Genomic DNA, 20,376 nt, shown 5'->3' on the forward strand with positions numbered 1-20,376 from the left:
AGCAGACCCTGTAGGAAAGCAATGCTCTCTACCTGGGTTTGCCATCTGGAGCTCGTAGCGCGCTGTTGTGGCAAAGCACAGGCTGACAGGACTGCTCGAGAGTGACATCCAGTGGGAAATGCACGGGGCAGCCGCTCCTACTGCAGTCGCGGCACTTTGAAAGGCCGACAGTCCAAGCTGTCTCTTTGGATTCAACACGATTATTTTTCGCTGGCAAACACTCAGTAGCCAATTCCATTAATGTAAATTGTCCTTACAAGCATCTTGTGCTGGCAGAAAAGACTTCCCTCTAGTCCTTGTAATGATTATGCTGCTTATCTCAGTGTTGATAAAAACCACAATACTGTGGTCTCCACCCAGCTAATGAAAACATCTCATTGTTTTCATTCAGAACTAGACCCGACTCTGTAGGTCGCAGATGTTTCTCCAGATTTCATGTGGTCCAACTTGACTCCTTTTGCAACCCCGCTTGATTTGGGTTTATCCTAGGTTATTCCCTTCTCTTTGCTTCTCTCAAGAAAGTCTTCCATCCTTCCTCCTGTTTACACTATTTACAGAACAAGCCATCCTTCCCCAACCTTACAAATCCACAACTTACACTTTTCAATTCCTCTGAAACTCAAGCAGTTCCCTTCCCTGGCTTTTTGAGAGGATGCTGTGAAGAGCAATATTACTTGTCTGTTCTCTGTATTGAGATGCTCAGGTGTACTGGCACGTCTGCCCTTTGGACCAGAGAGGGACATAAACAGCCCTGAAGCACAGACATAGTTCCAGCTCAAGATCTTTCATCTTATACTACCCATGCCATTTACCAGTCAGAACCCTGAGTACATTGTAATTCTGATTTCCCACAAAGGTACAGCTGTAGTCTTGTCTGGCTGGGTAGGTAATGTACCGTATGATCCCGAAACATTGATCCTCTTGCTCTGTTCTAAAACCTTGAAATGAGTCACCTCTAAAGTTTATTATCAAGTTCAACTCAGCAAACACTTTCCTAGGGTCAGGCTGTGCTCCAGCTTGTGTACTGACGGGAATGAAAGGGCTCTTCATGCAGATCTCTGCATGCTTGTGTGGAAAGTGGAACAAATTAACTTTGTGGTATTATACTCTTTCCTTGAATGATTCATATGTTTGGTAAATCACAGGAGGAATGGTGGTTTGCAGCAGTAATCTAAAACTATAGAGGCAGTAAGATGTACACACTCCATTTTTCTAGACCCCTGGCTAAGCTACTCAATAATCATTATCCTGAAATAAAAACAGAGCTTCTCAATGCATTGGAGATATCCAGAAGAATTTGGTTAATTAATTTTGTTATTAATTTGTTAAATTCAAGTGAGAAGGCTGAGAAGTAGGCATCTCAAAAATCATCAAATTACTAGGAAAAAAAATATTGCTTATTTTATCTTTTGTGCATTTTCATCATTATATGTATAAAAGAGCATTTAAAGAGTCCAGCTGTAAATGTATGATGAGGTGGGGTTTTCTAGATGTGCAAACAGAAAAACTAACATGGAGCATCATAAAGAAACTAACTCAAGTCATCAGAAGGATTGGATTCTTTAGATACATAGGACAGACGTCAGCCAGTGGATCCAGTGGAGCAGTGACAGTACTAGCAGGCTGATCAGAAACTGGCAGGTTGTCAGCCAGGCCCAAGTCTGTCAGAGCACGCTCAGGTCAACACTGAGGACATTTGCTGACAGCAGAGGAAAGGTGATACACTGCTTGTGAAAGAGAGTGGTAGCAGACCCAGATCTTCTTTATCATTCCCCACGGTCTTAATCTTTTATGTACCTTCAGGACTTGTGCTATGCAGGCTTGTTTATGCCCATACAGCTTTCACAATCTGCCCTCTTCTTCCTTGGTCAGTTTTATGCCTCCCTATACTAGTTCTAGCCTCCCTTAGCTCTCAAGTTCCTACTTTTTTCAATCTTCTCCTTTTTTCAGCCATTTCCTCCTGTCTTTCAGTCTCATTCACATCCAGCCCCACCCTTCCCTCGAATCCTGCATGCTGTCCCTTGCATGCCAGTCCTCCCTCCACCTCCTCTCTCTGGCTGCCATTCCCCTACTGTCCTAGACTTACATTTTCCTTCTGTTTCTAATGTCTTTGCTGAGCCAGTCCTGGCTTTCAGTCTGTTACTGTAGCTCAACAGAGGCATAATGGCCTACTGTTTACAGCATTAGGTTAAATGCTTTCATTATACTCACCTTTTTGAATCCCTAATCCTCAGAGAGCTGCTAGGTTCTACTTTCCTTATCAGCCAAGGTATTCTTAATCAGCTCCAGGAATCTGTTTAGCAGCAATATCCATTTCTCCTTTTTCTTTACATTCATCTCAGGACAAGTCTTTGTCCATTGTGCCTGCTCTCCATCAGGACAATCACTGATGTGAAGGCAAAACAGTGGAAGTATGTGGCAGGTCACAAGCACATATCAGGGTTGCCCAGACTGTCTCTGTCAGGTCTGCAGTACACCATGCAGGCACAGTCTATAGATTCTTTAGCTATGAAGCTTGTCAAGTTGACTGAGCATACACTGTGATTTATCAAAGTGGTTTGGGTAAATATGGATGAAGTTTCTCAAATATGAGAAAAAGCAGAAAGCATTTCTTTCTCCTTGTCCATTAAAAATCTCTGATCCAAATAATGTGTAAGAATTTCTTTACTACTATCCAAGAAGGGATACCATATTGTCTGCTTCTTTAATTTCATTCTTAAAAGTGGCTAAATAATTTGTGCTGATGTTTTCCAAAACTCTTCAGCGCCTGCCATAAGAAATTTCAGGCTCAATGGTTCAAGTGAGATGAGGTCATAAACACCAGGTCTTAGAATGCAAACCTGACTAGCAGCTTGAACATAATAGGAGGCATTATGTTCAGTTTCTGGGTGTTACAGTTCAGGATATTCCAAGAAGCATAGCTACATACAGAGAACAGAGCCTGCCTGCTAAGCTATTGTATGTAAGCAAGACCATTTGAGAGTGATGGAAATTATGCTCAGCTGCACCTTCTCTAATTAGGCAGAAAATGTTTGCTTTTGAGTTGAGTTTCTCAGTTGCTGTGTCCTGTTATTAAAGTAATTGGTGTCTGTTCCTTGTCCTACCCAGAAGGGGATACAGATAGGGATAGTCATCTCACTTAACCAGTCTAGCAGGGAGCTGTCATGTTTTCATTTAGCATCTTCCTCTCCCAATCCACATTCCTACTCCAGTTTTAACCAGGTAGGTTTCTTGGTAAGAAAGTTGAGCCCTAAGTGCAGACAGCACCAGGATTCATTCTCAGTGAATAAACACTACACTCATAAGAAATAAGAACTTTTTGATTAAAGCTTGGAGTCAGGAAGCTTGGAGAGCCGTGGAGTCAGGAAGCTTAATTTCTTATTTGATTTTTTCTGTATATTCTGTGTGACTTCATGAAAAACAAAGAGTCGAAAAATGCCCATGAAGTTACACTGCTGCTCATCTCTCTTGCTGATGCTGATAAACATGTCTGAAGATGGTTAACATGAAAAACATCCTTTAAAAACTACTAGTCTTGGAAGCGTAAGTGTTAATCTCCCTTGTTGTGGTTCCCCCACTGCAACACACCAAGCAGGTTGAATGGTTAATGTCTTAAAACACAAATAAATCACTGTGAGTTCCTGGGTACTCCAAGATTGTAAATATTTTCTTTTCCTTTACAAGAAACATTACGTACTTGAAAGATCAGCGAAGATTTATAAGTGAATGTGGAGCCTCATCATACTAATCTCCCATGGAAGTGGCTGTAGCTGGATACAAGATTGAAATGAAGATATTTGTATTATAAAGTTGGCATCTTGTGCATGTAGACCAGGGGACTGAAACCAAAGGCTCCAATATGGGCTTCTCACCAGAGAGAGAGCACAAGCCAGTGGACACCTCTCTGGCCAAGTCATTAGTGCTCACATAAAAGGAAAAGTTCTCTAATAATACTCTTTTTCCAGAATTCATTTTCATCTCATTTCTATTTCAACACTACAAAATGTCACTTCTAAAATTCCCTGCTCCTCACCGAATGGTCGAATGACTCAGCTGCAGAACCAGGCTCTATCCTCTCAAAGCGGTAGGACAGAAAATTCAAACTCGATCTTTTGGGCAATTTTGGGCAGGATTGGACAAATAACAAGCGAGAGTTTTTGGTATTGCACTTTGGATGTGGATGTTTAAATCCTTTGGTCCGATCTCAGCCTTGCTTCCTGGTATTTTCTTCAGCTGTAGCATGTGGATCCTCGTTTGTGAATACTGGCTCACCATGGTCTGAGGCTCTGTGCATTCATCCCAAGTGCTGAGCTGGAGCTCGAAACTGGGAACCGAGCCCCACCTACTGACACATGATAAAAGTACTCAGCTGCTACTAAGTAGAATAAATGTTTTATTTGATCATGTTTGAAATTCAGGGGAAAAAAGTACTACAGTTAAAATATTTCATTTAAATTTCTTTTAAAAAAATCCTATTCTAATCTTGAGTTATTTTCTAGTATTTCTAAGATAATTTCTGCTAGGCTTGCTGAAGAAATGAAATAATTATGATTGATACTGCTCAGTACAAGCAGGCCTCTACTGCTGATTTCAGTGTTTTTACATGAACTTTGGTTACTTGGATTCTGGATTTTATTAAAAAACATTTGTTCCACTTGCTGTTTTCCTCTGTTCACAGTAAGAATGTAACACAAATCTTAAGGAGGATCATTCAAAAAGTGCCAGATCAACAGCAAAATATTAGCATGTGGTGACAGCAAGTCATCAGATTCTAATATAGGCCTTCATCACTGGTATTGTTGTTCAAGATGATTTTTCTTAATCAGATAATGATTCTGTCTCAGAAAACTCTTTGTGTCTAGGTTAAAGGTTATTAATAATTTTGGTTATTTTTCTTAATATAATAAAAGAATTGAACTTCTCTTATAAAAAAAAGGTTATGTTTCATGTGAAATTTCACATTTGTATTTCAAGGCAAAATGGCTTTTTCCACATATTTTTAAAGCGCAATAGCACAAAGTGAAGGAAAAGCTATTTTCTCTGTTAAGGTTTTATAAGCAAAAAACTACCCTTTCAGTTTTAGAATTTTATTCTAATTTTCACCCAGATTATGAAAACTCCCAAAGAATTGATGGATAATGAGCATTAAAAGACAGAATGCTGATAAAGACAAGAACTATGAGCTGGGTGGGAACTAAACAGTTTAATAAATCCTTTGTAAGACATAGAGTTTTTAGAAATCTTTCTTGCTGTGTTTCTTCAGAACCTCTTCTTGGGAAGGTGTGTATGTGTGTGTGTGTGTGTGTGTGTGTGAATTTAAATCAGAATTGTACCAAGTTCTGTCAAAACAGTAAGAATGTTAATTTTGGAGATATTGTATAACTTAAACTTTTGGAAAAATGTAGTTATTTCCAGTCAGCTTAGAAGGACTCTGAAATGCTCTGGGGCAGAGATGAATTCCTTTTTTTAAAAATCTGTTTCTGATATTACCTATTTACCTACGTTTGTCACCAAGGCTTTATGCTGCACTTTCTCCAGAGAACTGGAATATGTTGGGTTTGTTTTGCTTTTCTTCTCTAGACAAGGCTAGCCTAGTGCTGTGTCTCCTATACAGGATGGACCGATTCTTAAACAGTTTTGCAAAACACCTTTCATTTAATTAAATTTTATTGCAGTTGCAGATGTTGTGTTACTTCTTAAAGACGACATTTATTTGTTCCACTGACTGTCAGGAAGAGAACAAAACCATTCTTTTAATATTCTTTCAATTTGTAATTTTCTCTAAATTATTGAGCTGAATTTAGTGAACATAAAATTAAAAAGGCAACAGGGACAGCACAGAGAAAACATGTTATTAAAAGTGGCTGATAATTCCTGCATTCCTTGGTCATCTGAGTTACAAGGATTGACCTAATTTAGTGTTATTCCTGTTATTGCAGGCTATTCCTGCATGCAAAATTCCTATGAACCTAGACGAGAGGTATGTATCGCCTAAAACAGCACGTCAGCGTGATGTAACTGTACAAACAACAACCAAAGAGAAGCTGAAAAGGACCTATGACTGACTGTGTATTGATAATGCAGCCAGAACAGCCAAACGGCTATCAGCATCAAAGGGCTTTACAGGTAGGAACAGCCCCCATTTTGTGCTGGCAGTAACAAACCTTCAGTTACTCCCAGATATAAGCTCATGAAGGGTGAAACATAAACCTGCCACCCTGGCCGGGGGCCCTGTATAAACCTGAGGCTGTGGAGGAGCTGCCGGCGGCCCCGAGAGCGCGGGGCGAGGGCCGGCCCCGAGCGCTGCGGGCCCCGAGCGCCTCTCCCGGGAGCCGGGCTGCGGGAGTGAAGCGCCCCGGGGCAGCACTGCCGCTCCCTGCCGCCGGCGCAGCTGCCCCGGCGCTCCGGGGCACGGCCCGGCCGCCGCGGCGGGCGGAGCTGCTGGCGGTGCCACCGCCCGGCCGGGGCGCTCCGCCCGGCCCGGCCCCGCGGCCCTGGAGCCGAGCCCCGGCAGCGTCGCCCCGCCGAGTCGGCTGCGCCCCGGTCCCGCCCGCCGCCCCCGCGGAGCACGGCCCGGCCCGGCCCGGCCCGGCGAGCGCGGCCATGGAGCGGAACGGGGGCCGGCGGCAGGTGAGCTCCGGGCCGGAGCGTGCCCGGGACACCGGCGGGGGCGGGCAGAGAGAGCGGGGCGTGCGGGGGAGCAGCGCACCTCGCTGCGGCAGAGAGCTGCCAGGTGTTCGGCATTGAGAGTGCCAAGTTACGCGCTTACTGAAATCTCCGCAGTTTGGAACTTGATTTAATTTCACAGGAAGTTTATTCTGTTGTTTTCTGTTTAGGACTCTGGAGATAGTATTTCTGAACTACAGGAATGGAGACCAGTCGCTTACAGAAAGTGCACAGACACTCTCTGGCTGCTCTTCTTCTGTCTTTTCTGGGCTGGCTTGGTAAGCACGCTTGTTTGGTTGGTTTTTTCCTGGAAGGAAAAATCAGATCCAGTGTTAGTGGGATTGCCCAGGGACGTGTGTATGTCTGTCGCACTTCTGAGTTCTGCCCGCGTGCTTCAGATACCATGTATACAAAGGGCTGGGTTATTTAGAATTCGCTTTTTTGTAAATCAGTCCTGGCTCGGACTGGGCTCTTTATTCTACTTACTCATTGTGGCTTTAATATCTTGCAACGTGTGTCCATCTGATGCTACATTAAGTCACTATCTGCCCCGTGCTTACAACAGTGTGCAAGCTTTTGGGAACAGGCTTTGTCTTTCTGAAGTGTGGATAGGGTTTTTTATGATATGTCTGTGTCTACTCAGGATTCCCATAAATACACTTTTTAATTCCATGCATAGTAACTTTTTAAATGGAAGCTAATGCAGAATATTACCTACAGATTTTGAATACTGCATGAATGTATGGTGAACTTTTGTTTTTTACCTGCTGTCTAATGTTTAGTGCTTTGATCAGTGGAGGGAATGCCACAAATGAAACCTGTCAAATGGTAAGGATTTAGGATTTTTGTTTGGTTTCTCTCACTGTTTTTATTGCTCAGTTTCTGTGAAATAGCTTTTTGCATACATGTATCAGTTTTCTTGTGTTTGATCTTATTTTTAAAACATTCAAGAAAATGTAGTAACTCTAATTTGTTCACATAGTGAAAAAAATTGAAATCACATTAATAGCTCTGTGGAAATGGGTATCACAGCCATATATAGATATACCCCTGCAGCTATTACTCTGTTACTTAACAATATTTATGGCTTGTATCCAGGATTCTGCGCTTAAAACAAAAAGAACCACCTACACAGTGGACCTGTAATACCCACCTTTAGAAAGAATGCCAGAATTTTTCTGAAAGCCTGTTTCATTTGAGTTATAGTTCCAGCTCATTTCTTGCCTTCTGAGACCATTTTAATTATTAACAAATACTTGTTCTGTAAACAAACTGGATCTGGAAATATTTTGTTATTGTAGCAAATCACATCCACAAGTAGTATGTCAGCTTGAATTGAGGAGTCTTTACAAAGATGTCCATATTGAGACAGCATTAACATGCCATCATAATTTTTAAAAATTACTGAACTGGTTAAGACTGCAAAATAAGAGTCTATTATAAGCAAAAATGAGGACTAAAGAAGCACGTATGTACACATTTGTGTATTGAGACGTGTTTTTGCCCAGATCCAATCTTTAGTCACAAGCATTAAAAGTAGAAAAACAAATAAAGGCTCTAAAGCTTAAGTAAGAAAGCAGTTGTGCTGGATCTGACATGTGCAATCTGTCTCGAGCACAGCCAATATTCAGCCATATCCATTCAAAGTAGTAGTGGTTAATGTGGGACTGAGAAATTTTGCTGCTGCCAGCAGCTGGCACATAGCCACAGAACCTAGTGATTGTCCTTGGTGGATGTGAAATGGGACTTGCACCTCATGGGAAAGAGGAGAAGATTGGGTCACTGAGTTCTTCAATAGCTGGAGTGCTGTGGAGACAAGCCTTTGGGTAAAGTAGTACTCAGGACTTCACCAGTTTCAGAGAAGAATTGCTGCTTCTTGGCACTTGCAAAGGTACTTTCCAAGGGTTATTTTGGCTCTCACGAGGTACAGGAGGGTTTAAGCTGCATTCCTTGACAAGGTGTTTTATTTTGACTAAGGATTGCTGCTACTTGGCCAGCAGAGGTAGTTAGCAGCCTCTGTGGTTTACAGGAAGATGATCTACTGGAACTTTGATCTGACAGCAGAACAACTAAAAGGTCAGGGCAGTGTCACCTAAGTGTGCGGTGTAGCTTTCTCCAGGTTTTTCACATGTGTTAAGGAGTGCTCCTTCCGAAATTTCAGGTAATCTTCATATTAATTATACTTGGTGTTTAAAAATACCTCTGATTAAATTCACTAGCAGCTTCAAAGACCCATTATGGCAGCAGATCTATTGCCCAGGTGAGTCTTGAAGGTCACCCTGTAAAATGAGATGCAGTGAGTACATGAAAAATCACCATTTGAGTGATCTTGCCTAGTGACACACATGAACTTCGCTAGGGACAGTGTTCAGCATCTTACTAATGCTTTTATTTTAATCAGGACCTCTATCTTTCTTCTCCTGTGTTATTCTGCTTATTTTTTATACTTTCAACAATAGATGAAGGAAAGCTCTAAGGAAGCAATAGGGCTAAACTTATCCATATGACTTGCTCTGGCCTTGTGCAGGGGGGTAAATTTTAGATTTAACTGTTTGCAACTGCAAGACAAAAATGTATGACTTAAAAGGAATATTTATTAAATGGGAAGAAAAAGCTATCGTAGCAGGCTTTCACATTAAAAAAATATTTTAACAGATGTTTATAAGTGGCTATGCTGTGGTGGCTGGTGCTGCAGAAAGACTTGTGCTTGGATATGACAGCTTTGGGAACATATGTGGTCGGAAGAACACTCCTGTAGAAGGAGCAAATCTTTCTGGATTGGACATGACTAATAAAAAGTAAGTACATCAGATAATGTCTAAATAAATCAAATGTTTGAGAAGTTAGTAAAATGCATATCTTCTAGTTGTCAGTCATATACATCTGTGTATCTATACATCATTGTATTGAAAGGCAGCAAAGGTGGGAGTAGTGCAAAAGAGGAGTGAAATTAAAAAGTTAAAACAGAATTTGAAAATGTGCTGCATTGTTACGCTTTATGCAACTGCCTTCTTAAAGAGGGTCTTAAATGGGACTTCAACCAAACAGGCAGTCATTCTATATGGCAAATCTTTGTACTTAAGGAAGTTGCAGGCTGCAGTTCCCAGTCATTCTACTGACTCCTTCTGAAAAAGTTTCATTTGCTTTGTAGCACTTTAAAAAGATGGAAAGAAGGTTCAGAATTAAAACTTACAGCAAACCAAGAAAGCTTGTTTTTGAGAAGAGGATCTTTTTTTCTTTCTAGGTATGTGTTCTTTCTGAATTCATGCAGCCTGGAAATACAAAGCCTCAGAATCAGTTCACTTTCCTTGTGCGTGTCAAGTTGTCCACAAGAGCAGCTCAACTCTTTGGAAGATCTCCAGAGTTTTGCAAGGAATAATGGTGTGCCACAGGGAATATGAGTATCTTAGTGTATCTGTAGAACAGTTGAGCAGCTTCCACTTTGTTTTTTATGTTTCTTACACTAGGGAGTCATACCTTACCATTAATTTCCTGAACAGTTCATGGTAACGGAAAATAAAATGTCTTGTTTCTGCTTTATTTCAAAGCCATAGTTTCTAGCTCTCTTATGCTAATTAGAAAGTTGTTGATCAATTCCTCCACAGTGCTGAGGTTATGTAGCAGAAAACTGACTTCTGAGAATGAACTAGTGAAGTTTGGCAGGGGTGCCAGTAAGTGACCAGAGTTCATATGCTGTTTGAGAAACTTGTCCAATTGGTTCCTTTAAATTTAATTAAAATTATGGTGGAATTACTAATTCCAGGAAGACACAAGTGTTTTTATCCCTCTAGACATCAGATCCCAATGTTTGGTATTCCATTTTGTTGTAGTTTTGCTATTCCATTTTTGTTGCACCTAAGTACCACACAGCCTCTCACTTCCCAGCAAAACCAGGACACACCTAGAAATTTTATTTGATTCTGGTGTTCAAGATGAAAATGCTATCAGAAGTAGCTGTTGTGTGAAAGAGACTCCAGTTTATTCATGTCCAACATGTAAATAAAATAATCTGTAGCCTAAGCCTTATTTCATGGAGTTTGTAGAAACTTCAGACCATATGAATGTTAAAGGCCATTTTTGTTAGAGGTCAGTATCCCATTCTTTTTTTGTTTTGATGTTTTGCTTGGCAGGGATTGCTATTTAAATTGACAATATTTGTTTCCATTTAATTTCGAGGTAGTTTGACATCATTTGGTATGTACAGAAAGGTGTAAAAACCTGTGGTATTATACAAGTATTTTCAGTGTAACTAAACATAATTGTATCAAATTCCAGCTGCAGCTGCTTACATGTTTATGTCAAAACAGAGAGAAGTCTTGCATTTTGAATGGCTTGGGTGTATCCAGACTTTCTTTCCCAGAAGCGCTGTATAATGGAGCAGAGTATTATTAGCAGAGTACCTGGTAATATTTCACCAACATCCCAGCGCAAGTTAGGTTTCTGCATACATATATATTCTCTTCTAACTCATGATGGCCTAGCTCTATTGTGGCTTCCCCCGTTTTACATTTTTCTCTTATCCTTATGAGCAAGGATTAATGGCCAAGCACGGCACTGTGGAACAAACAGTGTGCCTGCCTGGAAGATAAGTGTAGTTAAATCGAGAAGGCAAAGGGTTCTGCAGAGCTTGCCTTCGATTTACTCAACTACCTAATTTGTTACTTGCATTCTCACTGGAATATCAGGGATGACAATGGCCTGCTAAGGGATCAAACCAGAAGTGCAAACAAAACTTAGTTCTTAATGTGTTTTTCTCTCAAATTTTTACTAATCTTCAGTTACTTTTTTCTTTTTTTACCTTTTAGGTTCTTTTCTTTGCATTTACAACCTGAATGTTTCCAATTACACACTAAATCCAAAGGCAGCTCAGCTCTGTCCCACACTGCCAGTTCCACCAAGGTAAGAATTACTGGGTATTTTGTAATATCCCTGAGTCTGAACAGCTTCTTATGGATTGTTACTTCCTCACATTTTGTGTTTGGCTTGATAGTTCACAGTCAGGATGGTTTTGTTTTGTTTATTTATTTTTGTCCGCGTATCCTTAAGAGTTCTTTTTTGTGACTGTGAACATGCCAGTGTCCTGTCCCACAGAATAAACAAGGACTGCATTCCCTTCATTCTTCTACCCTTTAGAGAGTTTTCCCTCTCCAAATTAGGAAAAAAGCACTCCATATGAGGAACAACTTCCCTCCTGCACAGACTTTTGCTCTCTCCCTCAATGCCAAGGATGTTATCTGGGGCTTTGCTTCTTACCCTGAGCCCAGAAATTTCCATCAGAATAACTTTATAGCCAGCTGGCTTGAAGCACGGATCTGTGGATATTGCTGTCTTTATAATCTGGCATTTGTGAGTCAAAATTCTTAAACCCATAATTTTAAGTTCCACTATGTCATGAAAATTCAGCAGAGAATTGGAATCTCTCTGCAGAGCTAAGTCATCTGGTCTGAACAGGAGAAAATGGAAGAGCAAGGTGAACAGAAGAGAGTAGGAGACACATAAAAACGTTACATACAGTGGATCAAGGGACAGCATGTAAATTGATGAAAAACTATGGCATGTTTCACTTATTTCCTCAACTTTCTAGGCTTTTTTTCTGGTTCTCAAGGAACTTAGCAAAGTTATTCATCTTGCACAGTAATATTTCACAGTAGAAGCAAAGCTAGTTAGAGGAATTTTTAACTGTTGATGACAAAACCTCTCCTTTTCAGGTAAGAATATGCCTTTGACTGTTGTAGTGCAGCACTGCCAAAGTGGGACAATAAATAAATGCAAGAAGCTTGGCTGGGAGTGCCAAATAATTTTGTATAAATATTTGGTGCCATTAATTGTACCTTGCACACATTGTTTTGGTGTGGCTTTTAGAATGCTTAAATATCATAAAAACAATGCAAACTGTTTGTGATCTAGAATTATCTACAACAGCATAGGTTACAGCTATGTTAGCATGAACTTCTTTTTTACATAAACACATGGGAGCAAAGCAGATAGAGCCTGACTAGAATGGGAATAGGAGCTGTGTGCTGATGGTGATAGTAGTTAATGAGAGAGTTGTTAAATTTTTTCCCCAGGCTGATCTTGAATGGATCTGTTCTGGTATAGTGAAACAGGCATGGCACCATTAGGAGTTTATTTTGCAGTTGATAGATAAAACTACCCTTTATAACAGAATGCTCTCTGTGGAGAATGGCAGGATGGATCTCTGTGGATTTTAAACTGTTTGTCCAGTAATTAATATTTTTTACTGCTTTTGTTTTTAACCTTTCAGTAAATCCTTTCCATTATTTAATCGATGTGTTCCACAAAATCCTGAATGCTATTCCAAGTATGCATCTGTCTTAATAAGTATGGTTAATGAAATGGATGTGTTTCACCGAATTCTGAGTGGAATATTGGCAGGAAGAGATACTGTGATAGGACTGAGTGTCCTTGCACTAGGTAAGGTTATAAGTAAAAAGTGAATAATGATATTCAATTAAAAGGTTAAAATGTTTCTTATAAGTCTATATGTTTATTTCAAAAGTGGATTTTTTTTCATATTCTCGGGGCATATTTTAATATTTTCTTTATTTTTAAGAAAGAGTGGTCAGGTTTTATGAGGAGGCATTTAATAGACTGGTGAAATGCAGACCTCTGAATTATCAGATTCTGTGTTTCATTACATGGTTCTATACCTCATTTTAGGGGACTGTAAGAAATTGTTGATAAAAAAAGGACATCAGCATGAGCACTTGAACTTAAATCTTGTATAAAGTGTTATTTTAAAAGCTAGTAATTCCTGTGGTGAAATATATCAGCTATAAGTTCCTTGTTATTTAAGTTACAGGTAACTGGGTGCTTTACATGTTAAGAAGGTTGCCAACTTTACTAAATGCTGTTGATTTTGAGACTACTGTTTAAAAATAAAAGCCAAAATTTTACAAGAGCCTTAAATTTATATTTAAAATCAAAAGGTTGTAACACTCAAACTTACTACATGTATTTTTCAGCCTTCTCTTTGATACTGGTTTTAGCCTTCAGATTCATTCAGACCCTCCTCATCCATACTCTGATTGCACTGGTTGTTTTTGGTTTGTTGTGTAAGTATATTTACTGTTTCACTGAATTGAAGGATTAGCAGCTGAACAAACAGTTATCCTTTTTTTCATGGCCATCCTCAGTAACCTTCAGCTTACCATAGTCATTTCCAAACTGAGGCCTGCTTGCCTTTTGGTGCCAAGGTCTGGCTGTGCTGTTCAGCTGCTGAGTGTTAGGATGAGCATGATGTTTATTGTTTTTATAGATGCCTAGAAAAAACATTTCTTTTGGCAGATGAATGCAGTTATGAAAATGCTACTGTTTCAAAGAATGTTTAGTGAACTCTTATACTGCCTGCTTTAGAAAGGGACAACCATAGGAATGTGTCTGGCTAAAGCTTGTCATTCCGTTAAATTTAGCTTTGTATCTCCACAATAAAATTACGTGCCTGAGCCTTAGAATAACTGCAAGAAATCCAAACATTCTGCTGTGGTTTTACCTCAGTCTGACTATTGGAACTTTCTCTGTGATCACTGATTCAGTGCCTCACTTTGCTAATTGGCAGTATTCCTGAGCCACGTGTGGGTTAGCGGGGAGGGCGGGAGACTGGGGAGGGAGGCCAGGCAGGCATCAGCCTGCCAGCAACAGCATGTACTGCCCACCCTCATGCTGCTCTGGTCTGCTCAGTCATCTCAGGTGTTCTCTGGTGGCTCCATTATGACTATAGGAATGATCCCAGCACTGAACTGGAAACAGAAAAGGAAAACGTAAAGTTCCTACTTGGATATGCCATCTTCTCAACAATAGTTACTGTAAGTAATGTTTTGCCCTAAGCAATGGCAGAGGCTGTAACTTGAACACTTGAACTACAGTGGTTCTGCAACAGTAAAAATAATTCCTAATTCTATTCACATTGGAAAATGAGAATAAAATCTGAGATCTTCTTACATGCATTTAAATATAATCATAAAATCATAGAATGGTTTGGGTTGGAAGGGACCCTAAAGATTCCGAAAAATCTAGTTCCAACTAGATTTTTAGGCCCCCATCAAAATGACAAAAATAACTTTGTAACTTCATTGTGAAACTTGTTTGTCAGCCCTGCCACACTTCAAACCTGTGCAAACAGTGTTAATGTTGTTGGTGTAAAAATGCAAGAATTTTTTTCCATCCCCATTTTGTTCTGCATCAGCTCACTGGACAATCATGTTGAACAAACACAGGGGTTTTGGCTGAGTGTGGACAGGAGATCTGTGGATTCATCCCGCCCTGTCAGTAGGAGAAAGGGGTGGCAGCTCTTTTAGACAATAAAAGGGGCAGTGAAACACAGGCAGCATTGTCTAGACCTCAAGTTCTGCGGTCAAATTCTGGTTTTCTCTCACTGATCTTGTTTTACAACAGAAAATCTGAGTGCCGCTTGCAACTTCTTAAGTGATTTTTTCACTCTGATGTTGCAATGTTAAAGGAGCCACTGCTCAATTTGAGGGTACAGTCAATTTGTGCTTCATGAGACATTTGTCAAAGTGATTGTCCTGTTTTCTTAGAGATGAGTAAGATCTATATGGAATTTGCCAGATATGAACAGTCTGACAGTTTACAGTGACAAATATTAATGTGTCACAGATAATTTTTTTATATCCTCCATAAGTCATGACCTTTTTACATCTGCTGATGCTAAAGAGGTAAGAAAAAGTTTCTTTGAATGCATGTGTGTTCCAGTACAACTGACTGTTGTTTGCAGAACTGTGGGAACATCCACTGCTGCAGGTTATGCTTCTCTTCAGAGCTGGTAGCCTCTTTCTAGAGCAGGCAAAAAAACTAGTGAAGCAACTGCCACTGGTTGTATTTATTGTTCTATATATTCCAACCTCCCTTTTAACTGCTGTTCATAGTTCCTTGTCACGTACAAAGAACTGGGGTTATTGTGGGGTTTTTGACTCAGGGTTTTGTTATTGGAGGGTTGGTTTCTTACTTTGGGAAGACAATAATTTATTTAGATAAGTTTTCATTTTATGTCTGCTTTGCTTCCATACATACATAGCTCTCAAACTAGTTTTGTTGTGGACTACAGGAAAGGACTGGTTCTCCTACCATTGTGAAAGTGAACAGTGGCAAGCTGACCTGAGTAGAAAGAAAGTTTAAAAGTTCATGACATGCAGGGTATGTGAAAGCAATGTGTAGTGTTTAATGTACATTTACGTTTGCTGTAAAGCAAAACAAACTGTTGCATTAGAAGAATTAAAGTTTTACAAAACCTATTTTGTTTAAAAATTCAGCAGCAATTATTGCAGAAAACGAGATATTAATCCACAGGCTCTTTGGGAACATAGGGAGTGTCTCAGGTGGATTTTCCAATGTGTAGTAAGATTATCTAAATTGCTTTGCTGTCATGTCTTTGTGAAGTCTGTATCCTCTGATCCCACATTTGACCACTCTGATAATTTTCTTGAGGTAAAACCCCCAATAATTTGTCTTTTTATTTCCTGTAACAGGTTGTTCTGCTCTCCCTTATCTTTGTACTAAGAAAGAGGCTTCAGTTTGCAGTACAGCTCTTTCGAATTGTTGATAAAATCATTGGCAGAATTCCTTTCCTCCTGTTCCAACCACTCTGGACCTTTCTGATTCTCACTGTGTTCTGGGTATTTTGGGTTGCTGTATTACTTAGCTTAGGAACTGCAGGTAAGTAAATGATTTTCATGTTTTTGACTGAATCCTATCCATTTCCTAAGTTCTCTTCTTACATGTGGGACCTCTTGGTGTTGGTGTATAAAATGTGGGCTAGCATTGTTACGTGGCAGAGTTACTTGTTCCCTTTATTTTATTTCCCACTTGTTGGAGTCTTCTACATTTCCCTTTTGCTTCCATATGTGGACTTGAGTTTGTTCTTTCTCATTTATTTGTTAATAGATTGTGGTGGGTACAGTATATGTTTGGTGACCTTAAATGAAGAAAGCAACAGGAAGGAGGAGACAGCTTTTAGTGCAATTGTTACAAAATGAGAATGTTTGTCTCCTCTAACTAAACAATATTAAATTGTCACAAAGGCAGAACATTGCTTCAGAGCAGTAGTTCAGTGGCAATTGCTATCACTTGGACCAGTGCAACAGTGTTTGGATTAATCCAGTGGTTCATGCAGTTGTAGAGGAGGTGCTCTGTGTAAAGTCAAGCACTATGAAAGATTTGGCAGAACAGATTTTTAGTATGGAAATGGTATTACTGAGGGATATAACTGTAAGATCTGTCACAGATTGAACCAGGGTAATTTGGATGCTGTCCCTTGGCCCAGCACCATGCCATCCAAGAGAGAGAGGTTGTCCTTCCCTGGAACATCACCCAAAGAAGTGAAGCTAAATGCTATGTAGCTCTGGGGATAACTCTTCATGTAGACATCAGCCTCTGTCCATGAAAAGTATTATGATTTGGGGGCTGGTATTTTTTTCACTTTCAATTTCTAGGGCCACTGTTAGGAGCTAATTGTTATCCTTTGGGTTGAAACGGATGTAGAATTGATGTGGACGGAGACCCTTGTTTATGGGTTTTCTCTTTTCTGAAACTTGGCAGTGATTTCTATGTGGAAAACCAAATGCAGTCTTATTCTTCAAGTGCTTGTGTGTTACCATTTTATTTTGGGTTTCCACCATCGCTTGAGACAGTGGCTGCAGTAACTCCTTAGTACAGACTTACAGTTTGCTGCTAGGCCAGGAAAGCCTCCAGCCTTTCCATAGCTGAGCCCATTTGGCAAAGCTGGCTGTATTCCCTACCTCCATGGATCAGGTACCTCACCCCTCTTAGTTCACAACTGCTTCCATCTCAGTTAATTCTGGCTCTTTACAAGACCAAATTCACTTCTAACAGAAGAAGCTGAGTCCATGCTGGCATTGCGAATCACACCCATTGCTTAGGCTAGATTGGGATCTGTTTCCCTCCAGCTTTCATTGGCCAGTCATCCAGATTTGCAAGTCTGTTTCTGCTGCTTTTTTCTGAATAGCTCATGTCTGTCAGGAGTGGCTCCTTGAAGCCGCTGATAACCTGCTTCTCCTGCAAAAGCGTCAGACCTAGCGTGGCCAAATGACTCGCCTGCTGTCTCTTTGTGAATGGTTCCTCAATAAATAGTCAAGCTGATGCCCTTTGCTTTAGATGTCATGGATATTCCTTCTCCACACTCCTTTGAGTTAGATTTTCCCAATACAGAAGCAGCATTGTTTGCTGGACACAGCTCTATACTGATGTTGTTAGCTTTTCTGCAAAATCTTTATACCATCTATGTATGGATCAGACAGATAGCAGTAATTCTGAAACTGGCCTTGTGGGATACCTTATCACTGCTTCAGACCAGGCTTTATAGAAAGGAGCATCTTCTGAGCTATCAACCAACTGTTCATTTCATGCACCTGCTTGGATCAGATACAATTTAAGATAAACATTTACTGTAGTAAATTTAGTAACAGGACAATAAAATTAATTATAACACACAGATTTTCTAAATGTATAATTAACAAGAACTATGAGAGGAAATATTACATCCTTGATGTTAAATCCAGCTGACTTAATATGTACACATAAGGATGTAAAGCTTGCCCTTGTTATATCTAAGTTTAGAAAATGCCAGCTGAGTCTGTTATATTCAAGAGCTTTTGGAAATGCAGCGGTCATTAGAAGAGTTGAAATATTTTATCTCACGTGACAGAAGAAGCTTGATTTTAAGGGCAGGATGGGAAATTATTTGGGTATTTAATGGATGCTTTTACAGACTTTGCAGGAAAATAGTGACTTGCACATTATATCCAAAAGCAAATTCCACATATATTCACAGGGGAGTAAAATCCAGTGAAAACTGCTTTTGAGAGGCTTTTTATGCTTTTTCCATGTTGTGCCATTCTCCTTCATCGGTTATATTCTGTTTCCTGCTAGGCATTTTCATTCAACTTTTTTTCTTTTTCCTCTGCCTTCTTGGAGAGTAGGATTCAGTTTATGACCTGCTGCTACATTCATAGTGCAGCACACAACTCCTGACTCAAAGGTATTTTAGGTTTTGTCTTCTCCCTAGCTGATGTTTCCAGCAAGTGATGCAAACAATATAGTACAGAGGGCAGCATAAGCTTGCTGCACAGCAGAGTGATGATAAAGTTTCAGTTTTAAAAGAATTGACTTTTCTCAGATTTTGCATAAGAAGGGAAGGTTATTTCCAATAAATTGCTTATATGAGCAACCTAGTAAAACATAGGTGCGGATGGAGGTATTGTGGCAGGATATTTTTAGTGTAGATGTCAGTCCTTATAAGATCTTCCTGTTAGAAGCATGTTCGTGTTTAGAAGAGCATGTGCGTTTGATAAATAACCCACATCACTTCTCGGTTAACACTGCAGTCTGAATGCAGATGGAAGATGCCGCTCTGTATCCGCTTGTGCCGCTGGGTGAGTTCGGCTCTGTGTCTGTCCCGGCTGTGTCGGTGGCGGCAGTTTCTGCCGCGCTGTCGGACCCTCGCTGTCCCTCGCTGTCCCTCGCTGCCCCTCGCTGCCCTCGCTGCCGGACCCTCGCTGCCCCTCGCGCCCCTCGCTGCCCCTCGCTGCCCCTCGCTGCCCCTCGCTGTCCCTCGCTGCCGACCCTCGCTGTCCCTCGCTGTCCCTCGCTGCCCTCGCTGCCCCTCGCTGTCCCTCGCTGCCGGACCCTCGCTGCCCCTCGCTGTCCCTCGCTGCCCTCGCTGCCCTCGCTGTCCCTCGCTGCCGGACCCTCGCTGCCCTCGCGGTCCCTCGCTGCCCCTCGCTGCCCCTCGCGCCCTCGCTGCCGGACCCTCGCTGTCCCTCGCTGCCGGACCCTCGCTGTCCCTCGCTGTCCCTCGCTGCCCCTCGCTGCCCCCGCGCCCGGCCCGGACCCCCGCAGCAGCGCCGCCAGGGGCGCCGCAGCCCGCGGGGAGTGCCTCACGGCAGCCCGGCCGCTCATGGCCGCGGGGTGGGCAACTCCTCCCGGAGAAACACGGGAACAAAGGCTGCCGCAGCCCCTCGGCGTTCCGCGGAAGGAGTAATGGATTGTTTGATTCAGCCCTCAGGCTGAGGAGAGCTGTACGGGTGTCAGGGGGTCCGCGTTAGCTGGATAGCTGTTTGGATTTCCAGTCCCTTACTCTATGTCAGATTTGTTCTGTGATTCAAAACTTGGATGATGAACAGTAAACGAGATTTGGTAATGAGAATATTCCGTTAGGTTGTACTTCAAATTTTCGACCCAAATATGAGTCCTCTGAAATGCTGGCTATTAAAGCAGCTCACCATAAGATAAGTTGGGGGTTGTTCTGCTGTTCTAGGATGACTCGTACTTACACATCCTGTAACGATAAATGCATACAGAACTGTATGGTTAATAATGCACTTTGTATTATTTAGTTTCCTACAATTGTCCTGTAAGTGGAAGATATTTCTTTTTATTTTGAGGTTTGGGGGCTTTTTGCACCACTTGAGAGTACTTCTCTGAAGACCTCCAAAGATACACTTTTTCTTACAGAGCAATTTCTTTTCTTCACGGACAAATAGTTGACTATCTAGGATTCAGCTTGTAAAATACAGGTGGTGATTTTCTTGGGTTTGAAATTTTGATGTTTTTGTCTCGCAAATATATTTTCTGGGGCTGTGTAGGCTGTATTTTAAAAGCAAGTATACCAAGAAAGCTGAAAAAATGAAATGTTTGCAAAGACACTAGTCTTTT

The 20,376-nt window shown here is 41.0% G+C and overlaps 1 protein-coding gene across 7 annotated transcripts in view; it reads left to right on the plus strand.

The window, feature by feature from the left end:
- The first annotated feature begins 5,960 nt into the window (after positions 1-5,960).
- SLC44A3 (solute carrier family 44 member 3) overlaps positions 5,961-20,376 on the plus strand; it is a 40,840-nt gene continuing 26,424 nt past the window's right edge. For 3 of the 7 annotated variants that reach the window (XM_019291495.2, XM_019291496.2, XM_019291498.2), the window contains exons 1-9: positions 5,966-6,126; positions 6,837-6,944; positions 9,322-9,464; positions 9,911-10,047; positions 11,472-11,565; positions 12,932-13,101; positions 13,653-13,742; positions 14,368-14,492; positions 16,173-16,359. In XM_019291495.2, the coding sequence (XP_019147040.1) occupies positions 6,058-6,126; positions 6,837-6,944; positions 9,322-9,464; positions 9,911-10,047; positions 11,472-11,565; positions 12,932-13,101; positions 13,653-13,742; positions 14,368-14,492; positions 16,173-16,359 (1,123 nt within the window). In that variant the 5' untranslated portion in view covers positions 5,966-6,057. Of the gene's footprint in view, positions 6,127-6,566; positions 6,631-6,836; positions 6,945-7,448; positions 7,495-9,321; positions 9,465-9,910; positions 10,048-11,471; positions 11,566-12,931; positions 13,102-13,652; positions 13,743-14,367; positions 14,493-16,172; positions 16,360-20,376 lie in introns of those variants that run through there. The other 4 variants (XM_019291497.3, XM_019291494.2, XM_039556317.1 and 1 more) reach the window with 4 other exon arrangements.

Source organism: Corvus cornix, chromosome 8 (genome assembly GCF_000738735.6).
Source record: "Corvus cornix cornix isolate S_Up_H32 chromosome 8, ASM73873v5, whole genome shotgun sequence".
NCBI classification, from domain to species: Eukaryota; Metazoa; Chordata; class Aves; order Passeriformes; family Corvidae; genus Corvus; species Corvus cornix.